Raw genomic sequence first — 26,859 nt, forward strand, 5'->3', positions numbered from 1 at the left:
TGGCTTATGTGTATGTATCTGTATTCATGTGTATGTGGAATTGTTAACAAAACATTTTTTGTATTTAATTAAAATACATTTAGGTTTCATTCCTATTTCGCCAACGTGATGGCTATGTATTTGGTGTGTTTTTGGTGGGAAAACCCTAGGTGCATCTTTTACTGTGTGTAAATATTTGATTTGAAACAATATAATAGTTACCCATTGGACTGTTTGCCTACTTTTGTCTAATTCACAACTGCAAAGGCTGACAAGTTGTTGTAATATGAGATTTCTCTAAATTATCTGAGACGTTTTAGAAATCCAGGGAAAAATAAATAATATAATGTAACATTAAGCTAAAATAATATATACCATATTTTAACAGTATAACATTCTTCGGCCACCTTTAGTTCTCCATATTTTGCCATCAAGGCTGTTTAGAAGAAGCGTAGATGTTACCTGATACATGAGAAATATTTCCCTAAAGCTACAGTTGGAAAACATATTCTGCTCTCATTCAGAGAGGCTTGTGATCGTGTTCTCGTCACACAGTTAATTTGAATTGACCAGCTGTAACATTAGACCTCCTCAGCAGCTTGGTCTTGTGGTTTTGATATACAGTAGTATGGTAAAGGGTGCAAATATAGGCTTACTTAATAAAGTAATAATGCTAAAGAAGAAAACAGGTAGAAGATACACGTGTCCAAAAGTAAGGCAGCATCTTTGTACCCCTGGTGCACCTGCTTCAGCTCCAGTCACCTCCACAATTATATTGAGAATTACCAGAGTTACAGTCCACAAAAAGCTTGCCATTCTGTTTTTCTTCCATTTTAACACATTAAAACTATATATGTATATATATATGTATGTGTGTGTGTAAATCTGCTTACCCTTGGATTTTCATCTATTGTTTTTATTGGGTGGAAGGGATATTTTATAGAAAGCAGAGAACTTGGTTTCCTACCAAAATCCTGCACATCTGATCTCACAATAGGTCAGATTGTAGCATGCTATCTCTTTCGTGCTTGTCTAGGATAGCATTGGTTACCATGGTAGCAAGCAGCAATTCGCCCCCCCCCCCCCCCCACTAACGGGAAAGCTGGTGATCAGTCACAGAACAATCAGCAGGCTTTGCTTCTCCCCAGACTGAGCCTCGGCCTTTAGGAGTTAATGTGTGGCAGTCTTAAATGTGCGACTTTCACCGAGTAGACGGTTGAAGGCCCCACTACCCTACAGAAATTGGGCTTTGCCCCTTTATTAAGCCAATGGCGTAATTGATCAGCTTACCTTTTTTTTTTTTTTTTTTTTTTTTTTGTACCACTTTATCTGATGTAGAATATCGCCACCTAGTGGAGTTAATATTACTTGTTTCAGAAGATTGCACCATTTCATTTTACTGTATTTTACTGTATTTGAAATGTGTTTTAGTGTAGGTACAATATTCTAGCTGTGTTATACACTGTTTTGTAGACTGCGTTGTCAATCTGATGATCTAGCGCTCACCAGCCAGAAATAATTATTTAGCTTGAAAAGTCAATGTAACCACATCACTGATTGTTAAATTTTTAAATAAGGCTGTTGAGTTAATAATGAGCAGAATCAAATTGATGATTATATACAAGACGTGAGAAGCTTGTATTAATGTTTTCTTAGACTAATAGTGCTTCCAGCTTTGTTAGCTGGCAAATTAAAATCTTTTAATGAGGAATGAATTTTGAATGCTTGAAAGAATGTGTTTAATTTATGTAAGATGATGTCAAAAAAGTTGTATGTGAAGCTGGAGTATTGTTGTGTAAGGATGTTTGTCAATATTTGCGTAATTACATATGACAAAATCGGTGCCACATTCTGATCTCCAAAAGACTTCTGAAATAGCAATGTAACCAAGAAATAATATGTATGGGATTTTCACAATACATTATATAAATCTTCCTTACAACCATAGGACAATAGCAAAATAATATAAAAAGATATGGTTGGAGTTCCCAATAAATCCATTTTAGCATGGCAAAACCTCTATAGATTCTAGACAATATGAACTCGGACACATACTGTATATACTTTTGCACGGCTGGTATCATCTGATATCTTTTATGACGTTTCAGTGTTTTGCCTCTTGATTTCTTTTAGTCCTGACACACTCAGGACTGTGCTCATGTGTCTGTATCGTTTGGGTGTACTTATTCTTGTTTCTCCAGCTTTGTCCTCAGCTATATCTTTTGACAAATTCCCCTCCCGCCTCAACCCTGGCCTGTTAGTTAGAGAAACAAAACATAAAAGGAAACCTAAGAGAACCGGCTATAGTACCCTCTAGAAATATTGGTATGCTTGGTAAATATGAGCAAAGAAGACTGTGAAAAATTATCTTTATTGTTTAACTTTTGGATATTTTCTTCAAACAATACACAAAAATACTATGCTCTCATGTATATCTGAGTCTTCTGTACTGCATTAAAAGAATACACGTCAAGGGATCTGAGACCATTCCTCCATACAGAATCACTCCAGATCCTTCAAATTTCGGGGTCAATGCTGGTAGACTCTCCTCTTTAGTTCAAAACACCAGTTTTGTGCTGATTTTGATGCATGTTTTGCATAATTGTCCTGCTTGAAGATTGAACCACGGCCCTTTTTAAGCTTCCTGGCAGAGGTAGTCAGGTGTTCATTTAATATCTGCTGATTTAGAGTGTGACGGGACCGACCTGTACCCCGACTGGGTACTCCCGCCTAACGTTGCTTCCTCCTGCCGGGACACCTACAATTAGCCCCTTCAGCGCCAGGCAGAACCAGCGTTGTAGATAGAAGGGGGGCTTCGCTGCACCGGAGCTACCTTGGCACTGTGGCTAGCCGAAGCTTAGCTACACAGCGTGGTTATTGTCCTGAAAAGGACAATACAGGATCATATCAGCCCACCCCAAGCATCAGGCAACACTCATGTTGAGGTGAAAACAGGAACTCCCTTTATTTGGGAACACAGGGGTATTTAAACAGTACAAAGGATTGAGTTACGTCCAATAGACACACAAGGGAATTGCGTCCAATAGACACAAGGGAATTGCGTCCAATAGACACAAGGGAATTACATCCTGCCCTCCTTTGCATATGACTGAGTATTAGCACTCAGCCCAGTAGGGGGTCTCTACTGTAGTCTGTGTAAGGAGGGAGGGGGCAGGACATGTGGCACCTGGACAGGGTAGCAAACAAGGGGAACAAAAGCACACACCATAATTACAACATATACTGGGAAATGCAGGTATCACAAACAAGAACTATCACAGACGGCACCGATTAACCCGGGGCCGTCACATAGAGCACCCTGCCGGTATTGGTATTTTTTGCAGGGGCAGACCGGCAGGGTGATTGGCAGGAGGGGGAGCGTCCAGAGCCAGAGAGTGAGGCACGGCCATTGGGCGGCGCTGTGCATGCATGCTGGCCCCTTTAATTTCATGAACGCCGGCCTCCACACGCTGCCCCCACCAGACACCAGAGTCGGAAGCAGTGGTAAGTCGGGAGGGGGGTTAATATGGGGGCATAAGGCTTTTCTGGAGGCAGAGTGCCCCATAATATTACTTTTAACCCACTATAGTTCACTCTGCCTCCAGAAATGCCTTTTAACCCCTATATGCTACTCTGTCCCATGATATGCCTTTTAACCCCCTATATGGCTTATAGGGATATAAGGCATTTCTGGAGGCAGAGTGGCATATAGGGGGTATAAGGCATTTCTGGAGACAGAGTGGCATATAGGGGTTAAAAGGCATTTCTGGAGGCAGAGTGAACTATATCGGGTTAAAAGTAATATCATGGGGTTTCTGGAGGAAGCATGGGCCCATATATTCCCCTCTGCCTCCAGAAATGCCTTATACCCGCCTATATGCCACTCTGCCCCCTCATATGTCTTTTAACCCGCTATATGACAGATTATGCAAATTATGCAATTTAGCATGGTGGTATTTTTTGACAAGAAAGGTGGCAACCCTAACTCTAACATAATGTCCAGGTCGTCTGGCAGAAAAACAGCCCCAAAAGTGGTGATGGCGTAATGTAATTTTGGAGACTTTATGACAACCAAGATTCAACTAACTTCTGCAATTCACCAGCTGTGATCCTTGGAGATTTTTTGGCCACTCAAACTATACTCTTCAACATGGATTAAGACAATATAGACACATGTCCTCTTCCAGGGTAATTCATAACATTTCCAGTTGAGTGGAACTTCTTAATTATTGTCCTGATGGTGGAAATGAGAATTCTTGAATGCTTTCAATGCTTTTGGTATTTTCATATAGCTATTTCCCATTTTGTGAAGCTCAACAACCTTTTGCTGCACACTACAGCTATATTCCTTGGTCTTACCCATTGTGAGGAATGACTAAGGGAATTTGGCCTATGTGTTACCTAATATTTATACCCCTGTGAAACAAGTCATGGTTGAGCAGTTTCCTGTTCCTAGTCACCCAGGTGTACCAAAAAAAACAAAACATGTCTACGGGAATATACTTCAACTATATTTTTCTGCCAAATTATGGTACATCAATATGTAACACTTTTTTTTTTTATCTGTGTTGTGTTTGCAATTCTTTGATATGTATGAGAGCAGAATATTTTAGGGTATTGTTTGAAGAAAAGATCAAAGGCTTAAACAATAAATACAGTTTATTAGTGGAGGGCACTGTATATAGGTAGACCTTTTTTGTGGAGGGCACCATAAGTCCTGGCAGCCATAGTACTTAGTCTCAGTCGGAGGGTTGTTAAATGAAGAATACTTTCTCTCCTAGATTACCCCTAGTTGTGTCATACCAAGACTGAATCCTCTAATGCAGTGGTTCTCAACCTTTCCTAATGTCGTGACCCTTTAATACAGTTCCTCATGTTGTGGTGACCCCCAACCATAAAATTATTTCTGTTGCTACTTCATAACTGTAATTTTACTATTGTTATGAATCGTAATGTAAATATCTGATATGCAGGATGTATTTTCATTGTTACAAATTCAATATAATTAAAGCATGTGATTAATCACAAAAACAATATGTAATTATATATGGTGAAATATTTATTTCTAATTACAAATAAATGAAATGTTGTCTTGAAGCATGGTGTAGCATGGGTAACAGTCATAATATAACAACAGTAAACTACATTGCTACATTTTGTGACAGTTTGTGTAAAAAGCCAACGTCAGTGCGAAGGTTGAGATTGCTTCTTTCTCACCAGATCAGAAATTCTCGGGGCAGTCTTTGCAAGAGCACAACGAATATCATCTTCCACAACAAGTCTACTTCTGTATTTAGACTTGATAACCAACGTGGTGTATGTGATGGGGTTGGCACGATGATGTCATCAGGCCGGGTACTCATATGTGGGCGTATCTGCATGTGGGTGGACCCACCTGGAGACAGATAGAGAAGCGGTGTCTCGGTTCCTAAGACCAGAGGCGTATCTACTGAAAATAGCGCCTATGGCAAGCACTGACATTGCGCCCCTGTCCAAATATCTAAAACCCATCTATTAGCCCCTGCTGCCCATATATATTATATAATTAGACCCTGCTGCCGATAGCAGGTATAGATCAACACATTAACACACAAACCCAGCTTTGCATGTATAGATGAATTGAAATTCACTTATCTCACCACTGAAGGTATATATCAAATAAACAGAATCAGACATACAAATCCTATATTTGCAGGTATACAATAATAATATATGAAACGTAGCATTGTGGGTATAGATCAAATAAATTCATGGAAACAGCATTGCAGGTATTAATCAACTGAATAAGACATACAAACCCTGTATTTGCAGGTATACACAAATAATGTATGGAAACATAGCATAGCAGGTATGGATCTACAGAATGACACAAAATTGGAATTCACATTAACGGTATATTTAAAACCCCCTAAATTACAGGCAAAGATTACAGGTTGCACACCCCAAAGCCAGACCTGGCGTCCACACTGCCCACATAGAACCTGACCAGCACCCAGATTACACACATAAGATTTGTCATCGTTGTCCTCAAGTAAAACAGCACAAGTCAACTTTGTCCCCAAAGAGTCCAGCCTGTGCCATCTTTGTCCCATATATACCCTGCCTGTGCCATCTTGGTCCCCAAGGTTCAAACATCCTGCTAGTGCCATCTTTGCCCTTCCACAATTATACATCTATATACCGGATATAGGCCGCCCCCGTATATAGGCCGCACCCTAAAAGTTTGGTGCTTTTTTGAAGAAAGCACCAAAAGCACCAAAAAAACATGCTGCCACTCTGTCTCCCCCCCCGCGAGATATGCTGCCACTGTCCTCCTCCTCCCGAGATATGCTGCCACTGTCCTCCCCCCCCCGAGATATGCTGCCACTGTCCTCCTCCCTCCCCGAGATATCCTGCCACTGCCCCCCCCCGAGATATGCTGCCACTCTGCCCCGCCCCCGACTTACCAGAGCAGACTCCCGGGTGTCTTGCGGGGCCGGCGGGGGGCAGCTACGCAATACGCGTATACAACTGGAAGTTGTATATGCATATTGTGTAGATGTCCCCCGCCGGCCCCACAAGACACCCGGGAGTCTGCTCCGGTAAGTCTTGGGGGCAGAGGTAAAACGCATCGTGCGGACAGTCACCGGAGGCTGTTTACCCGCATCGCCGCAGCTGGTGACCGTGCGGACGATGCGCTTAGACAACCTCCCGTGCCGGCATCCCCCCCGTGGAAAGTGCTGGCAGAGGAGGCTGTCTCAGTGTATCGGAGAGTAGGATACGGAGAGTAGGACACAGGTCCCCTGCACCGCTGCGGGGGATCTGTATCCTAACCCCGCTGCCTGCCCGGCGCCCGGGCGCTAGATCCCGAATATAGGCTGCACCCCCACTTTAAAGACTTAAAGTGGGGGGAAAAAGTGCGGCCTATATTCGAGCCAATACGAAGAAGAACCCCCTCTTACAAAGAATGTAGTACTACGTCACGGATTTTCGGCAGTTGATGCGAGAGTCCTAGCCTATTAAACATCAGCAGGGCTAAATCTCTACCAGTTCACATGAAATCAGGCTGTCCATCAACGGCCTGGTCTCCCCTGTGCTAGGATTCAGACATTCCCTTTCCCTCTCTGCGATGATGTCACCCGGGATACTTTTTTTTTTCTCCGAATCTGGCATGCCAGGACTGCAATTTTAACAGTGCTCATAACAATGTTCAGTATGTCACTTTTCATGTAGCTATTTCCTCACCAATCTCTTCCAAAGCATGTGGCAAAAAATAAAATGGCATGTTTTCTTCACACCTTGTAGAGCAGTTATTTAATGATATTCTATGGACCTCACAAACCTTGCCATGGACACTGATGTCATTGTACAGACACTTTACCTATCCCTGGTGTTTTGGGTCAGGTATAATGTGACTAGGGATCCCAGTAGGGGCTCTGAGGACCTTATGGATCTCTTTAAAAGTATAGGGGACCCTTGATAATTTCCTGATGACATCACTAGGGTCTTGTTAAATATTTCTGTATAAGGGGCCCTGCTGTTCTTGGGAGGGGGCACTGGAGGAGACAGTCTAAAAACAAAAACACTGGCCCACTAATTAGAGAGGGCTGGAGAAGGACCCCTCACTAGAGTGAAGGAAGCCAATCAGGAGAGGCTTCTCAACCATCCTCATTGGCTGAGACTTTAGAAGCCTTTCCTGATTGGCGCTCCACAAAGCTTAATGTAAGCTACAGTCTGCACTAGGTAATAAACCCAGTGTGTGACATGCGTGTGTGTGTGTCTGTGTTTGTGTATGTAATGTCTGATAGGGAAAGGGTGAAAGGGTGAGACTGCTCAGGTAATGGAGGGGGGTAATTGTCTGAGACCACTCGTGTCTAGTAATGACGGTATGTAAATTCTATAACATAATCTGAAATCAATGTGGTTTCCAAGGCTTCCTAATAATATCTATAATATAAAATTTATTTTATGTGTATGTGATCTATATATACCGTATTGGCTCGAATATATATTAAGTCTTTAAAGTGGGGGTGCGGCCTATATTCGGGGTCTAGCGCCCGACATGCAGTCCCGGGCGCCGGGCAGGCAGCGGGGTTAGGATACAGATCCCCCGCAGCGGTGCAGGGGACCTGCATCCTTCTCCCCGATAGGCTCAGACAGCCTCCCCTGCCAGCACTTCCCACGGGGGGGGGGATTTGTGCCGGCACGGGAGGTTGTCTAAGCGCATCGTGCGGACCGTCCTCCCCCTAAAAGGTACCAGCACCGGAAGTTGCAAACGCGTATTGCGTAGATGTCCCCCGCCAGCCCCGCAAGACAACCGGGAGTCTGCTCCGGTAAGTCGAGGAGGGGGGGCAGAGGAGGACAGTGGCAGCATATCTCGGGGGGGGTTGGGGGGGGCGGAGGAGGAGGACAGTGGTAGCATATATCGGGGGGGGGGAGGAGGCCAGTGGAAGCATATCGGGGGGGAGGAGGAGGACAGTGGTAGCATATCTCGGGGGGGGGGGCAGAGTGGCAGCATGTTTTTTTTGGTGCTTTTTTAAAGAAAAAAACTTTTTCTTTAAAAAAGCACCAAACTTTTAGGGTGCGGCCTATATACGGGGGCGGCCTATATCCGAGCCAATACGGTATATATCTATATGCCTGTGTGTGTAATCTCATCCACTCTATGCTGTGTCCTTGAATGGCAGAAATAAAATGTGGTCACCCTAGAGACGTCCCTAGTCTTACACAACACTTTGTTGATGCCTTTGTCTGCAAACGGATTGTCTGTGGCATCTTTGCAGGGCTGAATTAATGTAGGGGCTGATGGAGCTGCAGCTCCAGGCCCCTACCTGAAAATAGGCCCAGAAATTTCCTGGTGGGCCGGCCGTGCACCGAAGTGACCGATGCAGTCACTGGGGAGGGGGGTGATGCACAAGGGGCAAAAACACAAAAGGGAAAATACTTTTTTTCTTTTTAATTGTTGTAGCTTAGCCCGTCCGAATGTGGGTGTCTGTGTGTGTGTGTGTGTTTGGGTTTCGTTGTGGCGGAGCCTGTCCTGGTGTGTGTGCTTGGTCTGTTTACTGGCACTTTACTTACTGTTGGAATAAATTGAATATGTACCGTATTTGCTCGATTATAAGACCCCCCCCAAAATCTGAATATTAATTTAGGAAAAAAGAAAAAGCCTGAATATAAGATGACCCTATAGGAAAAAGTTTTACTGGTAAATATTAATTCATGTAAACTATTTTTTTCATATTTAATAAAAGCTATGATTGAGAAAAATATATTTTGTTTTTCTTTCCTTTTATTTGCCAACCTGCCCCCCAGTTATGCACATCTGCCCCCAACTTTCCACTCTGCCTCCCTGATATGCCTTATACCCCCCTATATTCCACTCTGCCTCCCTGATATGGCTTATACCCTTCTATATGCCAGAGTGGCATATAGGGGGTTAAAGGGCATTTCTGGAGACAGAGTGGCATACAGGGGGTTAAAAGGCATATCATGGGGGCACTCTGCCTCCAGAAAAGCCTTATGCCACCCATACAACACTCTCGCACCCCCCCCCCCCCCGACTTACCAGTGCTTCTGACTCCCTGGTGTCTGGTGGGGGCAGCGGGTGTTCCGCCAGAACTTCTATGGGCACCTGAAGGTCATGTGACGCCAGTGCTGCAGGGAATTCTCCTCTCTGGCTGCCGGGGAAGGTATGCGCAATGTGCGTAGACAACCCCCGCTACTGCTTGTACTTCCGCCGCAGCTTCTATGAAGCAGCACCGGCGTCACATGACTTTCGCCGGCGCTCGGTGATAGTCGCCCGGCTTAAGTGCCGGCAGCAGCTGAAGTTACCGGACAGGAGGCTCCAGGTCCCCCCCCCCCGCAGAGCTGCGGGGTATCTGGATCTTAGTCTCATAGTAAGACCTCATTTGAGGTCTGATTAGAAGACGACCTCGATTATAAGACCTTTGAAAAACCTTGTCTTATAATTGAGCAAATACGGAAATTTTTACTTATCCGGAGATAAAAAACTCTCCTGAATTTGTATGCACTTCAGAGGACAAAACTTTCTAAGCACAGAAATCAGTGAGAGGAAAAGTAAAGGTATTGTCATTTCAATCTGCATATTTTAGGATTAGTGGCACTAAATTATGACTTCAAGAGTGCCATGTATGATTAGTTTTTTTTGTGTACTCATGTACTCCCAATCCTATCACATACGATTATATCCTAAATTATCTGCCTAGCACTAATGTCATCTTTATCTAGTCCATGTGGATGCCGAGGAGTTAAGATTCTGTGTATTTTATTTATTTCAATAAAAAGGCCCTCCGTGACTGATGAGTGTTGTCTGTGAAAGTTTGCAGAGTGCAATGTATGTAAGTGTGCGTGTGTGTGCATGTAAACACTCACTGGCCACTTTATTAGGTACACCTTGCTAGTACCAGGTTGGAACCCATTTTGCCTTCAGAACTGCCTTTATTCTTCGTGGCATACTTTTCTACAAGGTGCTGAAAACATTCCTCAAAGATTTTGGTCTATATAGACATGATGGCATCACGCAGTTGCTGCAGATTTGTTGGCTGCACATCCATGATGCAAATCTCCCGCTCCACCACATCCTAAAGGTACTCTATTGGATTAAGATCTGGTGATCATGGAGGCCCTTGGAGTATAGTGAACTCATTGTCATGTTCAAGAAACCCATTTGAGATAATGTGAGCTTTGTGACATGGTGCATTATCCTCCTGGAAGTAGCCGTCAGAAGATGGGTACGCTGTGGTCATAAAGGGATGGACATGGTCAGCAACAATACTCAGGTAGGCTGTCATGTGTAAATTACGCTCAATTGGTACTAAGGGGCCCAGAGTGTGCCAAGAAAATGTCCTCCACACCATTACACCACCACCAGCCTGAACCATTGATAAAAGGCAGGATGGATCTATGCTTTCGTGTTGTTTAAACCAAAATCTGACCGTGCCATCTGAATGTCGCAGCCAGAATCGAGACTCATCAGACCAAGCAACGTACGTCCAGTATTCTGTTGTTCAATTTTGGTGAGCCTGTGCGAATTGTAGCATTTGTTTCCTGTTCTTAGCTGACAGGAGTGGCACCTGGTGTGGTCTTCTACAGACACACTCAGAAATCTTATGGTGCTGCCACAACCACAAGGGATTCTGGGTAGGTACATGCAAATAAGGTCAACAATGATCTGGCTTGTCTGGTGTCTGTAGATGAGTGTAACTGATGCTTGCCTCAAGTTTTTCTGCTAAATTTCTGCTGTCTGGAGTAAATGCTGTTTTGCTATTCCACCTGGGTTTATCCAGACCACTGGATGACAGTATTAGAATGCCATTTTTATTTTACCTGATTGAAACAAGGGGGAGGCATTGTCTGCTATACTGCAGGTGGTACCACAGAATTATGTTGTCTTAGTTTGGCAATTGTTAAATAGTTTGTTTTTTGATAAAAACAAAAACAAAAACTTAATTTTTGTGTTACTACACAGGCAAGGGAATCTCTCAGATTTAGCCAATAGAATTGTTCTCTGGTTTGAATGCACGGAGATTTCATGTAAAAGCTGAATAAGCTCAACTATATCAAATATTAACTATGGGAGGACATTACTTGTTTAAGGTGACCACTTTTTATTTCTGCCATTTAGGGACACACTATGAAGCAGGTGAAATTATACATGCAAGGCGCATAATATATATATATATACCGTATTTGCTCGATTATAAGATGACCCCCCAAAATTTGAATATTGATTTAGGAATGCCTTATAACCCCCCTATATGCCACTCTGCCCCCCCCACATATGCCTTATACGCCCCTATATGCCACTCCCTAGACTTGTCCCCCGTACTTCAGATTCCTTGGTGTCTAGTGGGGCAGCTGGCGGAGGTCTGTGGGATGTGCACAGACAATCTCCGTTGCTGCTGCTGCTGCCGCTGGGGCTTCTATGAATGAGCACCGGAAGTTCATGTGATGCCGGCGCTCCGTCATAGAATCCCTAAAGGAAGTGCCGGCAGCAGTGGAGGTTTTCTGCGCAGGCGTCCCTGCAGCGCTGGTCGAAGACAACCTCAGATATAAAACAATGGTTATTTTTCACAGCATTTATAATAGAGTAAATACGGTGTGTGTGTGTGTGTGTGTGTGTGTGTATATATAATATACATACATGCTGTCACATACACATAAAATACATAAATAACTCCTTTAGTACCAGACATTACAAACACAGTCACATACACATTGTCACATACACATACCTGGTGCTGGCTGCACATATCTTAATTTGTAAACCTTGTTACATGGAGTTATTTAGTATATAGTAGACATGTGCACGGCGAGCAATATCTCATCGGACAAAATTTTGTTTTTGACGCTTTCTTTTCTGGCAACAATTTTTTTTTCTGCCTGTTTGTTACATTGGAAATTTGGAGGTCTTTTTTGATTAGGAACGACATTTGGGGGCATTCCCAAAAGGGGGGAAAAGGTCCCTGACACCTTCTGGACTCATCCTTCCTTTCATTGGAAATTAAAAAAAGGTTCCCCAGAGTAAGGATAGCCAAAGAGGTGGAGCAGCAGTGGTAGTGTGACTCTGCGTTCCTTGGTTTTTGGCACCTGTATTGTGCATTCAGGTTTTTGGCCTGTTCCTAGTTCAGCCTCTAGTGGCCACCCTGCTTCTGTTTCTTCTCTCCTCCTATTGTTGTCACCTGGCCTCGTTACCTGCAGCTCTGTAGTACAAAGGCATGTAGCTTCCTGCAAACAGGCATTTGCATTGTTTGGTTTTTGGTTTCTGTTAGTCTGCTTGCCGATAATGTTCTGTGTACTTCCTTCTGAGCTCATATTTCATGATCCAGCTTTGTTTACCAGACCCCGGCGTGTCGTAGACTCGCCTAGCTGTCCAGCCATGTACCCTGTCTGTGCCCTTCGAGAGGACTTCAGTCTCTGCCTGGTTCTGTCTCAGCATCAGCCTTGCCAGTCCCAGTCCTGCTTTTCTGTCTGCTGTGTGCCTGTCTATCTTGTACCATGAATCGCAGTGTACAGACAACACTATCCCTGCACTGAAGCTCCTCTCTAACCTGCTTACCCAGTGTGTGACAAGTAGAGCAGTGGGCCTTGGTAGGCAGCCCCTGGCACATCATAGGCAGATGCAGCCCCTGGCACATCATAGGCAGATACAGCCCCATGCAACAGGACTGAATTTCCCCGATATTATATTATAATGTCTGGTTTTGTCACCAATATTTATTCATCAATGAAGAATAATAGATTATATGATATATGATAAAATATATATGATGAAAAATAAAAATTAACTTATTCACAAATTAGAGGTTTGGCTGGCAGCATAAATGGGCAACTTTGTTAATCAACTAAACTCTACTCAAGAACAGGGGGAAACATCTGCTGCAGTTCCTGTACTACACTACAGTAGTCCCTACAGGTTCTCCAATCCACCCCACAACAGCACATTTTCTGCACTAAAAGAAACTATGAATTAACTTGCAGTATTGTATATGAGTAATGAGCATCAATCTCAGTCTCTGATAAGCTGTCAGTCTCACACTCCAACTACCATCTGTCTGTTACTGCTGCTCCCGACAAAGTTAAAATGGCATCAGCACACTTGTATGTCCATGGCTTGTCCCTTCCCCTTGCAAATGCTGATTGGCCAAAGTGGAAAAAAAGTAAGGAAAAACTCCCACAGGTTGTTGGACCCATCAATCACACGGCATAACACTCAATGAGAGCACCCCCATTTTTTGCTACTTCTTCTCCTATACACAGTCTCTTCCCACTTTACCTCATCAAGGAGTGCCAAAACAGCGTGTAATGGCGGCTACAATCTAACAAATCCAAACAAGTTTTCAGCACTTTTGCAATTTGTTTTCGTTGGTTTCATTGGAGTTTGTCCTTGTCTTCGTTGATTCATTCAAACGCGCAAGACATACAATTTTTCGTTAAAAATAAAGTTTGCACGAAAATGAATGCACAAGTCTAGTATAAAGTACTATAATATGCTGAGTCTGGGAACACTGACACGTATCCTACTACCTCCACATTTTGCTGAATGTTTGTGTGAAGCACTCCACAGAACTCTTTACACCATGCTGCAAGAACACATCTAGTGATTATTATGATGATTCTAAAAGGTTTTGGCTTTAAACTTTACCACATGATTCCAATTTTTTAATAATTATATCCATTTTGTATATATATAGTACCTTCCACAATGGGGCAGTGTTATACTTGAAACTTGGTTGTAATGACTAGCATAACTTATGTTGCTTTTCTTTTTGCTTATGAAAGATAGTGTTACTGAAGGTTCTCATGGAACACAGTATTACCGTATTTTCTTGATTATAAGACAAGGTTTTTTCAGAGCAAATGCTCTGAAAACTACCCCTTGTCTTATAATCGATGCCATCTTCTAATCAGACCTCAAGCTGGGTATACTGACTGGTCAGTGACTTGTCATTTGCCTTGCTGTTTCATATTTATTTATTTCTTTCAAAGGAGGAGAAATGTTAGAACAAGGGATCATAGTCTAAAAGTAGATGGTCAAAGGTTTAGCTGTCAGAATGTTTTGCTTTACTGAAAGGGTGGTAGATAAATGGAACGGCCTCCCATGAAATGTGGTAGAGGCTAATACAGTAAGAGGATTTAAACAGCCATAAAGCTATCCTGTATCTAGGACAAGATCAAGGACTGATTAAGACCTGAGTCTTTCATCAGGAAAAATGAGTAGATTAGATAGGCCGAATGGTTATCAGTCAAATTCTATGTTTCTATTGTTCGAGTCTTGGTTGATGCTCTCTTGTAAAGTGCCTAGCCTGTGGTTGAACAATTGCCCTAAAAAGGCCTTGACTGACTTTTCATATACTTTAGGAATGAGTGCCCTGTCTGAGGGCTTCCAGGGTAAGCAAACACAGTTTAGCAAAACTAGGTAACCTGTGTTTGGTGGGCATGGTGATCCATCAGTATCTGCAAATGTGTAACTTGTCAGTCTCTCTTACTCTATGAGACATGTGATATAAGTTGTGTGGAACATATAAATTATGCACTAGCCTCACTTTCATTATTCATATACATGTAACTAGAGGTGCAGATGATCGCAAATCATCTAAATACAAAGAAGAAATGAAAACCCATGTTTCTTTTAATTCTTAAGAAACATGTTTCCGATCAGATATGATTCTCAGGAAAAGGTATGGATTTCGATGTGCTTTTGATGTAAAGAATGACATTGTCTGCAGTGGTAATTGTACTGCATTATCTAAAGTTTTGCATAGTAAGAACTGATATGGTGACCTCCAGGTGAGACAGCTAATGATCTGGTTACAGAGTAATGGTCTTTGGATGAGATAATGTGTGATGAAATATAGAGCTTTAATCCCGTTGTGAGAAACTTACCTGGTTTCACATGCTTAGTCTCTATCTTAGGCATTAAAGTAATGAACTTTTTCAGTAAGTAAGTTTTGGGCAATAACACTGAATGAGGTAATGAGAACTTCTATGATAATGAAAAACCTTATTGAATATTATGCATTAATTTGTATGTGATGCATCATACATTATCAGAAAACCTACATGTTTTTTTTAATTATGTATTTTTTTATTAACAAGCATTGAAGTTTAGGAAGAGGGTGATGATATATATAAAAGTAGCACTGTAATAAAAATATAATTGTGACATTGCTAATATTTACACATGTATAATAACCACCGGATTAACTATTCTAGCTGCAAAATCTATACCTGCCTTTATGTACAGAAATTACAGTGAATGAAAGCCAGTAAAAATCTAACCTATTCCCTGTGCTCAAGCTATATTCTACTCACCCACGCTTGCAAAGGCTGCCTGAATCATTGAACTTGACAATAGGTGAGATATAACAACACAATGGAAATGAATAATCATGTTGATTCCGTGAATAGGAAGTAAACATACCTTTCCCTATGGTATACACATAAACTATTTTTGTGTAACTATGTAAAATTTTAATATATACACACAGTTAACATATATTTTAATTTGTAGAACTGTGCAAGGTAACAGATCCACTTCATAATATGTGAAAGTTAATGTATTGGAAGGAAACGAATCATGCAGGTCCTGAGAAAATTTATTTTTAAAGCTGTTTCTCCATGATATGCTTTTAACCCCTTCAGGACCAGGGAGGTTTTTTTTTTTTTTTTTTTTTTTTAAAACGTCTGCCTTACATGACCAGAGCAGTTTTTGTGTTTTTGCCATATCTTTATTTGACTATGAATGCCCACTAACTCATTTAGTGCATCCCCACAAGTAGGGCTATTTTATTTTGAAATTATATATGAATATTCAAAAGAAAAAACCTCCAAGAATTGATTCAGATATTTGTCCTCATATGCCTGGTATTTTCATTTATTTTGGCATTTACAAGGTTAAATATGACTGCCGCACATTGCTTTTTCTAAACAAGATTTTAAAAAAAATGTGATTTGTTGTTGGGAGTTGGGCCCGAATGGCAAAAATAAAAGTATTTCACTAAGGGCATTTTAACACTTTTTATTTAACTATTTTAGCCCCCGTCCTGAACATAGCAGTACAATTTATTTTTTTGTCATTTTTAACAAACCCGTTCTATATAATACACAGTATCTGGGTACATTTATTTCCCTGAGTATGTGCAATTATTGAAACAACGTGTGATTTGTATTCAGAAACTCCACCCGAGTACAGGAATACCCCACATGCATGGGTAGGGCATGTTTTTTTGAAAACTGTAACGCACATGTTGCATTACATACAAATCCTGTATTTGCAGGTATACAATAATAATGCATGGAAACATAGCATTGCAGGTATAAATCAACTGGAAATCACATGTAAACTCGGCATTGAGGGTATAGATCAAATAAACACATGGAAACAGCATTGTGGGTATTGATCAACTGCATAAGACATACAAACCCTGCATTTGCAGTTATACATAAATAATGTATGGAAACACAGCATAGCAGATATGGATTAACAGAATAACACACAAACCCAGCTTTGCGGGTATAGATCAATTGGAATTCACAAAGAGTAGCTCTGTGCCCAGGCTAAGTGGAACTCTCATGCAAGGGAACTTAGCGTCCATTGACATCAATGGAATCATTAGGAGCAAATCACATATGGTATATGCTACCTGAACACTAATTTTTTATTCACATACATGCGGTTGGTTGCTGCTTCCGTGAATTTAATGGGAGTGCTATTGAGCTTTTGCAAGAATTTTATGTAATGTGTCCTAGTTTCAGTATAAAACTGAAGTCTCCTTTTTAATTTCTGTATCCGAACAATACATGCTTTAGTTTGAATGCAGTAAAATTCAGAGGAGTCCGAACATGCCTTACAAAATAAAAATGTAATTTTGCGGATAAGACTTTTTTTTGCCTAAAATATTTACACTATTCTGAGTAATAACCTCACACTGGAGCCAGTACTACTTCTGTTATATAATATAGTCTTTTTAACCACACATACTTAGGTAGTAAATGAATGTTAAAATTAGAGAATACAAGTGTGCAAGCCAAAAGATTATACATTAAAGTCAGTTTACATTTTCAAAAAAATTATTTTAAAAAAGTATGATTATGGAATTGCCATTTTATTATCACTGTGCGGCCAATAGAACTAAAAATGACATATATGTACATATGTAATGATCTGGGATGAAAGAAGAAGAAAAGCATATATATATTAGTGTGTGTGTGTATATATATATATATATATATATATATATATGTGTTCACACACACTAACCTACCTAGTCACACACTTTCAATAATATACCCAGACACACATGCTTTCACTAGCAGGGCCGGCCCTACAATTTAGCCCCAAGCGTTTTTTTTTTTGTTTTTGTTTTTTTTTTTGAAGCGGAGGAGAGAGAGAGAGGGGCGCCGAGTGGTTTTCGCTTACCCGCTCGGCGCCCCTCTCTCTCTCCTCTGCGGCGAGTCTCCCTGTTCGGTCTCGGTGCCGGCTTGTAATGCAGAGCGCCGGAAGTGACGTGAATTTCCGGCGCTCAGCATTACAAGCCGGCACCGTGACAGAGCAGGGAGACTTACCGCAGGACTGTTTAAAGGTAAGTACCGGGGGTAGATAATGGCGTCGGCGAAGTTTAAAATGATGACGTCCCCCCCCCCCCGGCGTCGGGGGGTAATTTTAAACTTCGCCCCAGGCGGCGTTAAGTCTTCGGCCGGCCCTGTTCACTAGCATACCACTTATTCACACACAATTTCACTAACAACCCCCACACACACTTTTACCAACATAGTAGTAACTAACTAGTCAGCCTAGGCCAGGATACTTAACTGAACGGTGATACCTTTTTATTAGACCCACATGGAAAAAGATATAAAGTCACATAAGCTCAGATCTAAGCACCGCTGAGGTCCCAAAAGTCGCCAAAAGACGCCAGGGCTGGCTTTGGGTTGTGCAACCTGTGATCTTTGCCTGTAATTTAGGGGGTTTTATCTATACCTATAATGCTGAGTGTTTATGTGAATTCCAATTGATGTACACCCGCAAATCTGGGTTTGTGTGTTATTCTGTCGATCCATATCTGCTATGCTGTGTTTCCATACATTATTTATGTATAACTGCAAATGCAGGGTTTGTATGTCTTATGCAGTTGATCAATACCCACAATGCTGTTTCCATGTGTTTATTTGATCTATACCCTCAATGCCGAGTTTACATGTGATTTCCAGTTGATTTATACCTGCAAAGCTGAGGTCCCAAAACTCTTACCTTTTACTGTGCCAACAAAGAAAAACACATCACCTTAAACTACAGGCTCCATTTTACTATGGATCAATATAGCAATATAAATTGATTTTATTAAAATGTATGTTTCTGCCCAGCTTTTGTCACAATTATTATTTTTCTATTCTATGTACTGAAAAAACACAAACTAGTTTAATAAAGTTAGCTTACTGGCTTATTCAAAAAGATTAGTGAGATAACTGATGCTTGTAATTCTTCACTAATCTTGTAATGATTTGTTTATAAACAAGCATTGCTTGACGCAGATTGATTCTTGATAAAAATCTGTACTAGTACTTAACTTTGTCATGGTTACAGGTTGGTATGAACGAAACTCTAATTTGTTTACTTAGGAAACATTTGTTTTTATTAGTCTTGTTTACTGTGGAAATAATGTTGTGTCTTGGTTGGAACGTTTGAGTGCCGACGGGTTGAGGCTTATCTTTGCCTTCTAGGACTGAGTAAATTTTCAGTTTTACTATAATTAGATTTAGGGGACAATCCTACATACTGTTAAATAAGGGAAGCCTATATATTGTTTTATCTGGCCAAGTCAAGGTACTTATACCTAGTTTAAGATAAACCATGCATCCTATCATGTAAATATTAAAAAAAAGCATGTCTTCCTCCATTATTTGCCAATAACTTCCAAACCAGATAGTAACAATAGCAGTATTGGTGTGCTGACCATTTCTTAAGAAATATATTCTCACCTTAATTTAAATTTGGCCAAATTTGCAAACCAGGTGTGACTTGATGAAATCTTTGTGAAAAAGCATAGAAAAAAAGATTTTTTTAAAAAAGCAACACATCTTTGCATGTAAAATATTTATTTTCTAGCCCATGCCTCTCTTAAGGGATTGTTCATTAAACTGGGAGTTTGAAGTTCAGTTGAATATTACATGTGACAAGCTTAACTATGAGCATCTCCTGCAAGAAGAGCTGAATTGGGCTAGCATAATAAATAGTTAATGTTAGCAGACTTCTTGAAAGTCATCTCATAAATTGAACAATGTATTATGCACAACCAGCTCAGGCTTTCTTGTTGTTGGGGTTGTCTCTATATTATACTGAGATAAGGAGTAGGCTGTAATCTTATAATACAAATATCTCAAATCTTCAGTATGCAGTGTTAAAATATAGCAATGCAACCGATAGCCTGTGTCTAATTAATTGATGTAAAGTTCATTTTTGGTGACTTATCCACCATGAGTGAAACTTGACTAACATGTCTTACCATCTGTCGAGATGTCAAGTATCTTCAGGGTAATATTCCCTGAAGAATTGGAAGCTTGCAGGCCTGGAGGTTTCTTGACTGACAGGACTTTTTCTATAAACTTATGACGTATGTTTGCCGAATGGCAGAAGTCCCTAAAGTTTTGTGTGTTAGGCACACAAAAATAAAACTTATTATCGAAAAGCTTAGTGTCTGAAAAGGCTTTTTTCTTTATTCATCTAAAATGTGTGAGTACTCGCTTAAGTAAGCAATTGTCCTGTTTGTATATTATTTAATAGCATACTTAAACAATGTGGTTGAAAATAGTGTACAACTAAAATACCATCCTTGCCTATAACATCGGTTAATTTTAATTGTATGCCAGTGAATGTCAAAGCTTTGCAACCCGTTAGCAGACTGGTATATCGGTTATAGTCATATATTGTCTATCTTGCTTAGAAGCCCAAGTAGAAAATACTTCAGTGTGCTTAACTTTTCTTCAAGAAGTTGATGTCAGTAGTTGGAAAATGATTGCTTACGAAAAGACTGGGTGGGATTTTTTCAGCTGATATATATTATATAGGCGAACTCTCTTTGGGGTACCTCAATAAGCGCTCTTCCGACAGTACTATTAACAAAGCAGTAGGATCCATGCTGTATTCCTTTTGTTATGACACATGGCATAAAAGTGGGCATGTAGGGCATGCTGTTTAACTATTTTTAGTGTAATTGTTTTTTGGTTGAATTTAAGGTAAAGATGTCAAAAACTGTATTTTTTTAATTAATTTTATTTATATATCCCCAATGTACTGACATTTACCAATTTAGCTTTGTAAATAGAAATTTAATGTCTTAAGAAAATCTTACTTAAAGCAACTATAATAAAACTAAAGTATATTTTCTAAAATATGACACAAATCCTTTCTAAATGGTCTGATTATTAATAGAAATTAAAGAGCCTATTTTTACATTGTTTGCAATGTATGCAAGTATCTCATGTAAAACTTCAGTATTTTAAGTTTAGTATACAAGCCCTTATCCGATTAAGTACCACTCTATCTAAGCATCATGCTCACTTTAGCAACTACAGTCACTGGCCAACTTGCCGCATCTTACTCGTGATTCCATTAAGGAAGCAGGTCGAGTATTTTCATATTCTTTTGTAACTGTCCATGTCCATGGAAACTCAACGCACAGTATTTCTCCAAGATAAACAGTTCCTAAATAAAATTAAAAGTAATAATTCAGATATTATATGTATTGCGGGAATATTGTACTCGTTCAATATGTAATACAATTAGATATTTGCTTCCTTGGTTCTGTTACAGGTAGCAAAACCATTACTACCGCTGACCCTGTGTTTGTTTTAGTGGGTTGGACTGTTTATAGGGAAAGATCAGATATTATATTGTGATACCGCCTTGAGTTAAGTAGCTTAAGTGATTTCCTTGCTTGGCAAACAGTGTATAAAGAGTGTGCCTTAACAACACTAAATCATTTTGGCATAAGCATCTCTAAGGATATGATTCGGTAGACTAGAAGCTTTCATAATTACTTTGTGCTGCACTGTTGTAGCTGACTAGAAGCAGAGTATAGTCTACAGAAGTGGAAGCAGGAGGCTAGTTTATTGATGCCGGGCAGCAGACACAGTTCTCAACAAAGTGTCTAATTCTTTCCAAATTAACTTTTAATGATGAACAAAGTGTGTGCCTCCTGCTTGTTGTAGACTTGTGTGCACTGTAATTTAATTTGCTCTTCTGAAGCTCAACAAGCAAAATAACATGTTCAGGTCTGGTAGAAGGCACCTATGGAAACAAAGTGTTACAAGAGTTTTAAAGGTAAGAATATTTATATTACATGTAATATAATTATTGAAAATCAGACTTTTTACAATTAAATACACCACATAAAGCACAATTATAAATGCTATTAGAAGTATACATACTTTAGGAGTATAGTAAATTTTAAATAAGTATAAGCACAAACTGCTGGTGTATCCTAAAATATATATGTGTATATATATATATATGTGTGTGTCTGTATATAGCAGGCATTGTTAAACACTCATCTACATCCTCCAGACAAACCATAAGACTTGCTTTCCTCACCAAAATTTTGTAGTTCTGATGAATGTAGATAAGTGTTTAATAATGCCTGCTATTACTTAATTCTTAGTGGAGGGGTTTTCCATCACACTCCCCCCCCCCATTATACCTAATAATATATAATAATTGATATATTATACACACACTTGATATAATGAATTATACGCTAATGCTAAGTAATTTTGGGATATTTTTATTTCAACCAAATGATGTTTTTACATCTTATCTAATTTTTTTTTAACATTCATTTTTATAGAAAAAAAAATTTTCTCTCTTGAGTTGTATTTATTTTATTTTTTTTAACTGATTTTATATTATATAATAGTTATAATATTTCTTTTTAAGCATAACATTTAATGATTCTTTTTTACGGTACGGGTCTTATGTTCAGATTTCAAAGAATATTTTTATCTGGGTGGACCTAAGGTCATGAGAACTGGGTGCAGAACATGGCTGATCTAGATGCAACCCTACATAAAATGTTATTTAGTTGAAAATCCTTATGTCATTAACTGGAATTCATAATATTCTGACATAAAGGTATTGTAAACCTGAATAAAAAAAAAGAACACAGGCGACTATGAGAATTTGATTGCTGTGGAGCTCAGTGAAACATTCAACAAACGCAAATATTCCTAGAATCGAATTGAAAATATCTGCTGTGCTATTATAAAATAAAAGAAAATAATATATCACCATAGACTGTTACCCTTTATTTGTTGTGCAGTAGCTATGAGCTAATATGTGGTTTCAAACAGTTTGTTTTAAGTCAATAAAGCACCCAGATAGGAATCATTTGTCAAGATGAAAAGCCAGAGGTATTCAATGGATAAGCTTGGTTATTTTTCAAGTCCAGACTTGTGGAAAAGGAGGGGCTATAGCTTGGCTAACAGTAAAAATCTTATCCAAGACTGTATAAAGAAATGTCATTGATCTTGTTGTAGATAACGTAGGGAGCCGTTTAAATAGGAGATAATTGCACAATGCAGATTCCCCAGCTTGGTTCCCCCCTCACAAAAGTTAATATGTGTGTGCCCTTGTGTTTAAATAGGAGAATGAGACCTTTCCTTTATACAGTCACGTTATTTTAGAATTTTTTCTACATTTTTTGGTCTTTGGATTTGATTTGTATTTTTTTTCTCTTTTCTATTAAAGGGTCAGTTTAATGACCCACACAGCCCTACCAAGAAGGAATGAGTGTGAGTTAGAGCGTGGGATGAGAGTGTGAGTGAGAATGTAATAACCTTCAGTTTTGTTGGGAGGCTCTTCTCTTTTTCGTACATTCTTACAAATTAACAAAATTGTCATGTTTCATCTCATAACCAGCACCTTTCCTTTTTCTCATTTGTTATGTTAAAGAAGCTAAACAATCTACTTTTTCACATGTAAGTGTTTCCTGCAGCAGCAGCAGCACATCATAAAATGCTGGGGTCCCCTTTCAAGCTGTGAGACCACAAAACATGCTTCTTTTTGATGTGAATGACTGGTTCTGTGAATGGGTCACTGTGCATATGTGAAATTCTTGTCTACGGGAGATCATGTTCTGAAACAAATTCATGGAAGGCACCAATCCCCCCCCCCATCCCCAAAGCTCTTTTTTGATAACCACCACCTTTTTAATATCTAGTAATATTTAGAGGAGTGATGACCAGCAGACCTTATTAATCTAAGTGTCAAAGGATATCAGTTTTCTTCCTGCCTAATGACCCTAGAACACAAGTCTTTGTCCTCCAACATGTCCTTTATTTTTTTACTTCCTTACTGCGCTCTTGAATGATAGTTACACATCAAACCCAATTATCTAGTCTAATTTATTAATTTAATAATAGGAGCAGAGTAAACGCTTGCTTTTCTGTTGTAGCTATAGTAAAAAAGAGTTTTCATACAGATATCCTTTTAATAAAATTAGGCAGGGACATCTATAATTTACAGAATATTTCTTTGAATAGATGAGTTATTTATGATAGGTCACTCGCATTTAGGATTACATTAAAAAATGCGATAAGATATTCATAGTGAGTTGTAGTGCTTTGTTAGTTAACCCTGTCAATATTCATGCCCATATAGATCTTGTTACTTTGTATAGTAAAGTAATCCTTCCTGTTTAATACACATTTCATCTGTTCCAAAATGCCTGTTTAGACATAGCTGTTTGAATTATAATTGTTTAATTGGAACCCTCTATGCTAATCAGGAACTCTTTTGTCAAAGTCAATACTATCCAATTAAGTATTTTACTTATCTGTAGACAATATACCGCCTCGTGTAATGTTATTGTTGACATAAAATCTTTGGTCATTTCTTTATTTCAGCAAAAACTAAAAGAAGAGAAGGAGGCAAAACGGGCACAGCTGGATGGCAGACATGAATATGTTTTGGGAATTGTGGCGGCCTGTTTGGATTTGGAAAAATCGGAGGTGGAAGATTCAATTCTGGAGGGTAGTCAGGTGTGTGGCTTATTCTTCCAAGAATCAATATAATATAAACAAAGAGATGATTGAATGAAGCAGAAAATGTTACATGCTTTTTTCCCCCCTGCAGAATTATTGGGAAGTGAAAGTAACAGGGGGTGGCCATATGAAAACTCATGAAAACAATCTGTACCGATGATGTTTGAAATGTAATTGTGCTTCTGTTTGAAATGCATGTTGCTATCCTTGGCCATAGAAAGTCTGTATGCTAAAATCTTTGTTCATTGAGAATTGGCTGAAATATTTATTTAGTCTCGCGATTTGCAAGAATATGCCAAACTAGTGAAGACAAGAACATTCACTGCTAAGCTATCCCTATAGTCAATTACAGCCCTGTACATGGTCATACAAACATAATTCATTTAACAACATGGCGGTACAATACTTGGCGGTATTGTAATCTCTGAAACGCCAATACTGTAGCATTGTCCAGAGATAGAATGAGCATCAATACCTTCTATAATAGCAGACATATGTGTCATTTATGAGAACTGGGAATCTTCCCTTCAGTAGTTTACTACTCATATTTTTCTTCTAATTAATTTGTGCAATACACAACAGCAAAAATATAGTCTCCTTGATTTGAACCCTTTCCAGGGACTCCTCCAATCCCATATCTCATATGTATACAATAAGAGAGCAGAACATCTTTAAAATGTATCTTGAAAAAAGGAAAACAATTCACTTGCAAGAAGCATACATAGCATGACTCTGTGGTATAGATTAAAACCTTTTTTATTGATATACACTCACAATATTAACAAGCGACCTCAGTTGCTGACTTCAATTGTAAAGAATTGGAATCATTCCACGAGGACTCTTGACTGGTAATCTCCATCCATGTGTTTTATTGGCACTAGAGCTGTGAGTGATCAATAAAAAATACTTTATTTTGTAATCTCTACCTCAAAGTTACGATATGTATTCCTCTTCTTTTCTCTGCGTGTGAATCTGTGTCCCCTGAGAGATCCAGTCAAGGATTTTTTTCTCTTAAGATACATTTTAAAGATGTTCTGCTCTTGTATCTCATGAATTTGTACCAATGATATAATCACATTAATTAAAAGTATATTTCTAGCATTTCAATTAACTGTTAATTTAATTGTAATGCAGATTGAGCGAATGGATCGTTTTTTTGCTGTTGGTGGACTCCGACATATCATGTTTTATTACCAAGATGTGGAAGCAGCCGAAGCAGGTGAATAAATGTTTTAATGCAAAATAAGTCAAATGCTAATTAAAAGGGGCACACCAGCCATCATATACACTTTAATGTTAAAGTAAGGTTTTAGAAATGTTATGAGGCAGCTGCACAAGCCTATTCCAGGTACCAAAAAGATTACCATAGTTTTAGACCTATGCCACATATATATCTAAAGCATCTCACTTAGGACAGGTCCTGACATAGAGTTTACTAGAAGCCTGACTAGGAAGAATTTAGGCATGGACATGTGGCACACCAGGCAGATGTCTCATGGGTTGGTGGTTGGTAGGGCTACATACTTACCAATACTGCTGCTTGAGTGGCAGATCGGGTTCTGAAGTGTGCAGCCGCCATTTGGAAATGTGTGGCATTAAAGTACCTGCTTGTCTCCGGTTGGTCCCTGAACCAGTTGTAGTAACAAGTGCTTAGGATGTCTTATTTGATCATTATTTGATCACTTGATTAGGCTCTATGGGCTTAGAGTATACTCTGTCCAGTGGGTATAAACATGACTTGAATGAGTTAAACAGTACCTGAGAAATGGCATTTCACAAACATTGTGATATTGCTACAATTGAACTGGAACTAAGTAAAAATATGATTTCCTTTTCCAACATTCAGTCGTCATTGTTGGCTGCACACGCTGACATCATGAGTTGGGTTAGGTTATGTGCTTTGTGTCCGTTATGTAAATAAGTTCAATTATTGCCTTACAACAAGTGGCTGACTACATGAAGTCTGTTTTCTACGGTTACTTACTATTGTTAAATAAATTTAAATGCCAAATTTAATTTAGTAATGTCTAATTAAAACATCTAATTATACAATTGTAGGACATTTAGGATCATTCGGAGCTGTCACTACTACATTAGTAGCAAGAAACAAAAAACCCAAGGTTTTTGTGACAGAGGGAAAAGATGTTGCTCTGACTGGAATTTGCATATTCTTCATTCGCTCTAATTCTACAAAACCAATCACTTCAGAGAATATCCACAGGGTAAGCTTTCACTTAACCAAGTCTACTTGTTGTGCTATACCCAAAATCTTCAAAAAAGGTTACATATCAAAACAAATCAATTTTATATGATTTTTTTTTTTTTAATCCTCCTTTTAAGATT

General features: G+C 39.4%; 1 protein-coding gene across 1 annotated transcript in view; it reads left to right on the plus strand.

The window, feature by feature from the left end:
• Positions 1-26,859, plus strand: part of DNAH5 (dynein axonemal heavy chain 5) — a 119,149-nt gene that overhangs the window by 17,209 nt on the left and 75,081 nt on the right. The window contains exons 2-4 of the mRNA XM_053466374.1: positions 24,379-24,513; positions 25,651-25,735; positions 26,575-26,738. Of these exons, the coding sequence (XP_053322349.1) occupies positions 24,379-24,513; positions 25,651-25,735; positions 26,575-26,738 (384 nt within the window). The remainder of the gene's footprint in view (positions 1-24,378; positions 24,514-25,650; positions 25,736-26,574; positions 26,739-26,859) is intronic.

This window comes from Spea bombifrons, chromosome 5 (assembly GCF_027358695.1).
Source record: "Spea bombifrons isolate aSpeBom1 chromosome 5, aSpeBom1.2.pri, whole genome shotgun sequence".
Taxonomy (NCBI): Eukaryota; Metazoa; Chordata; class Amphibia; order Anura; family Pelobatidae; genus Spea; species Spea bombifrons.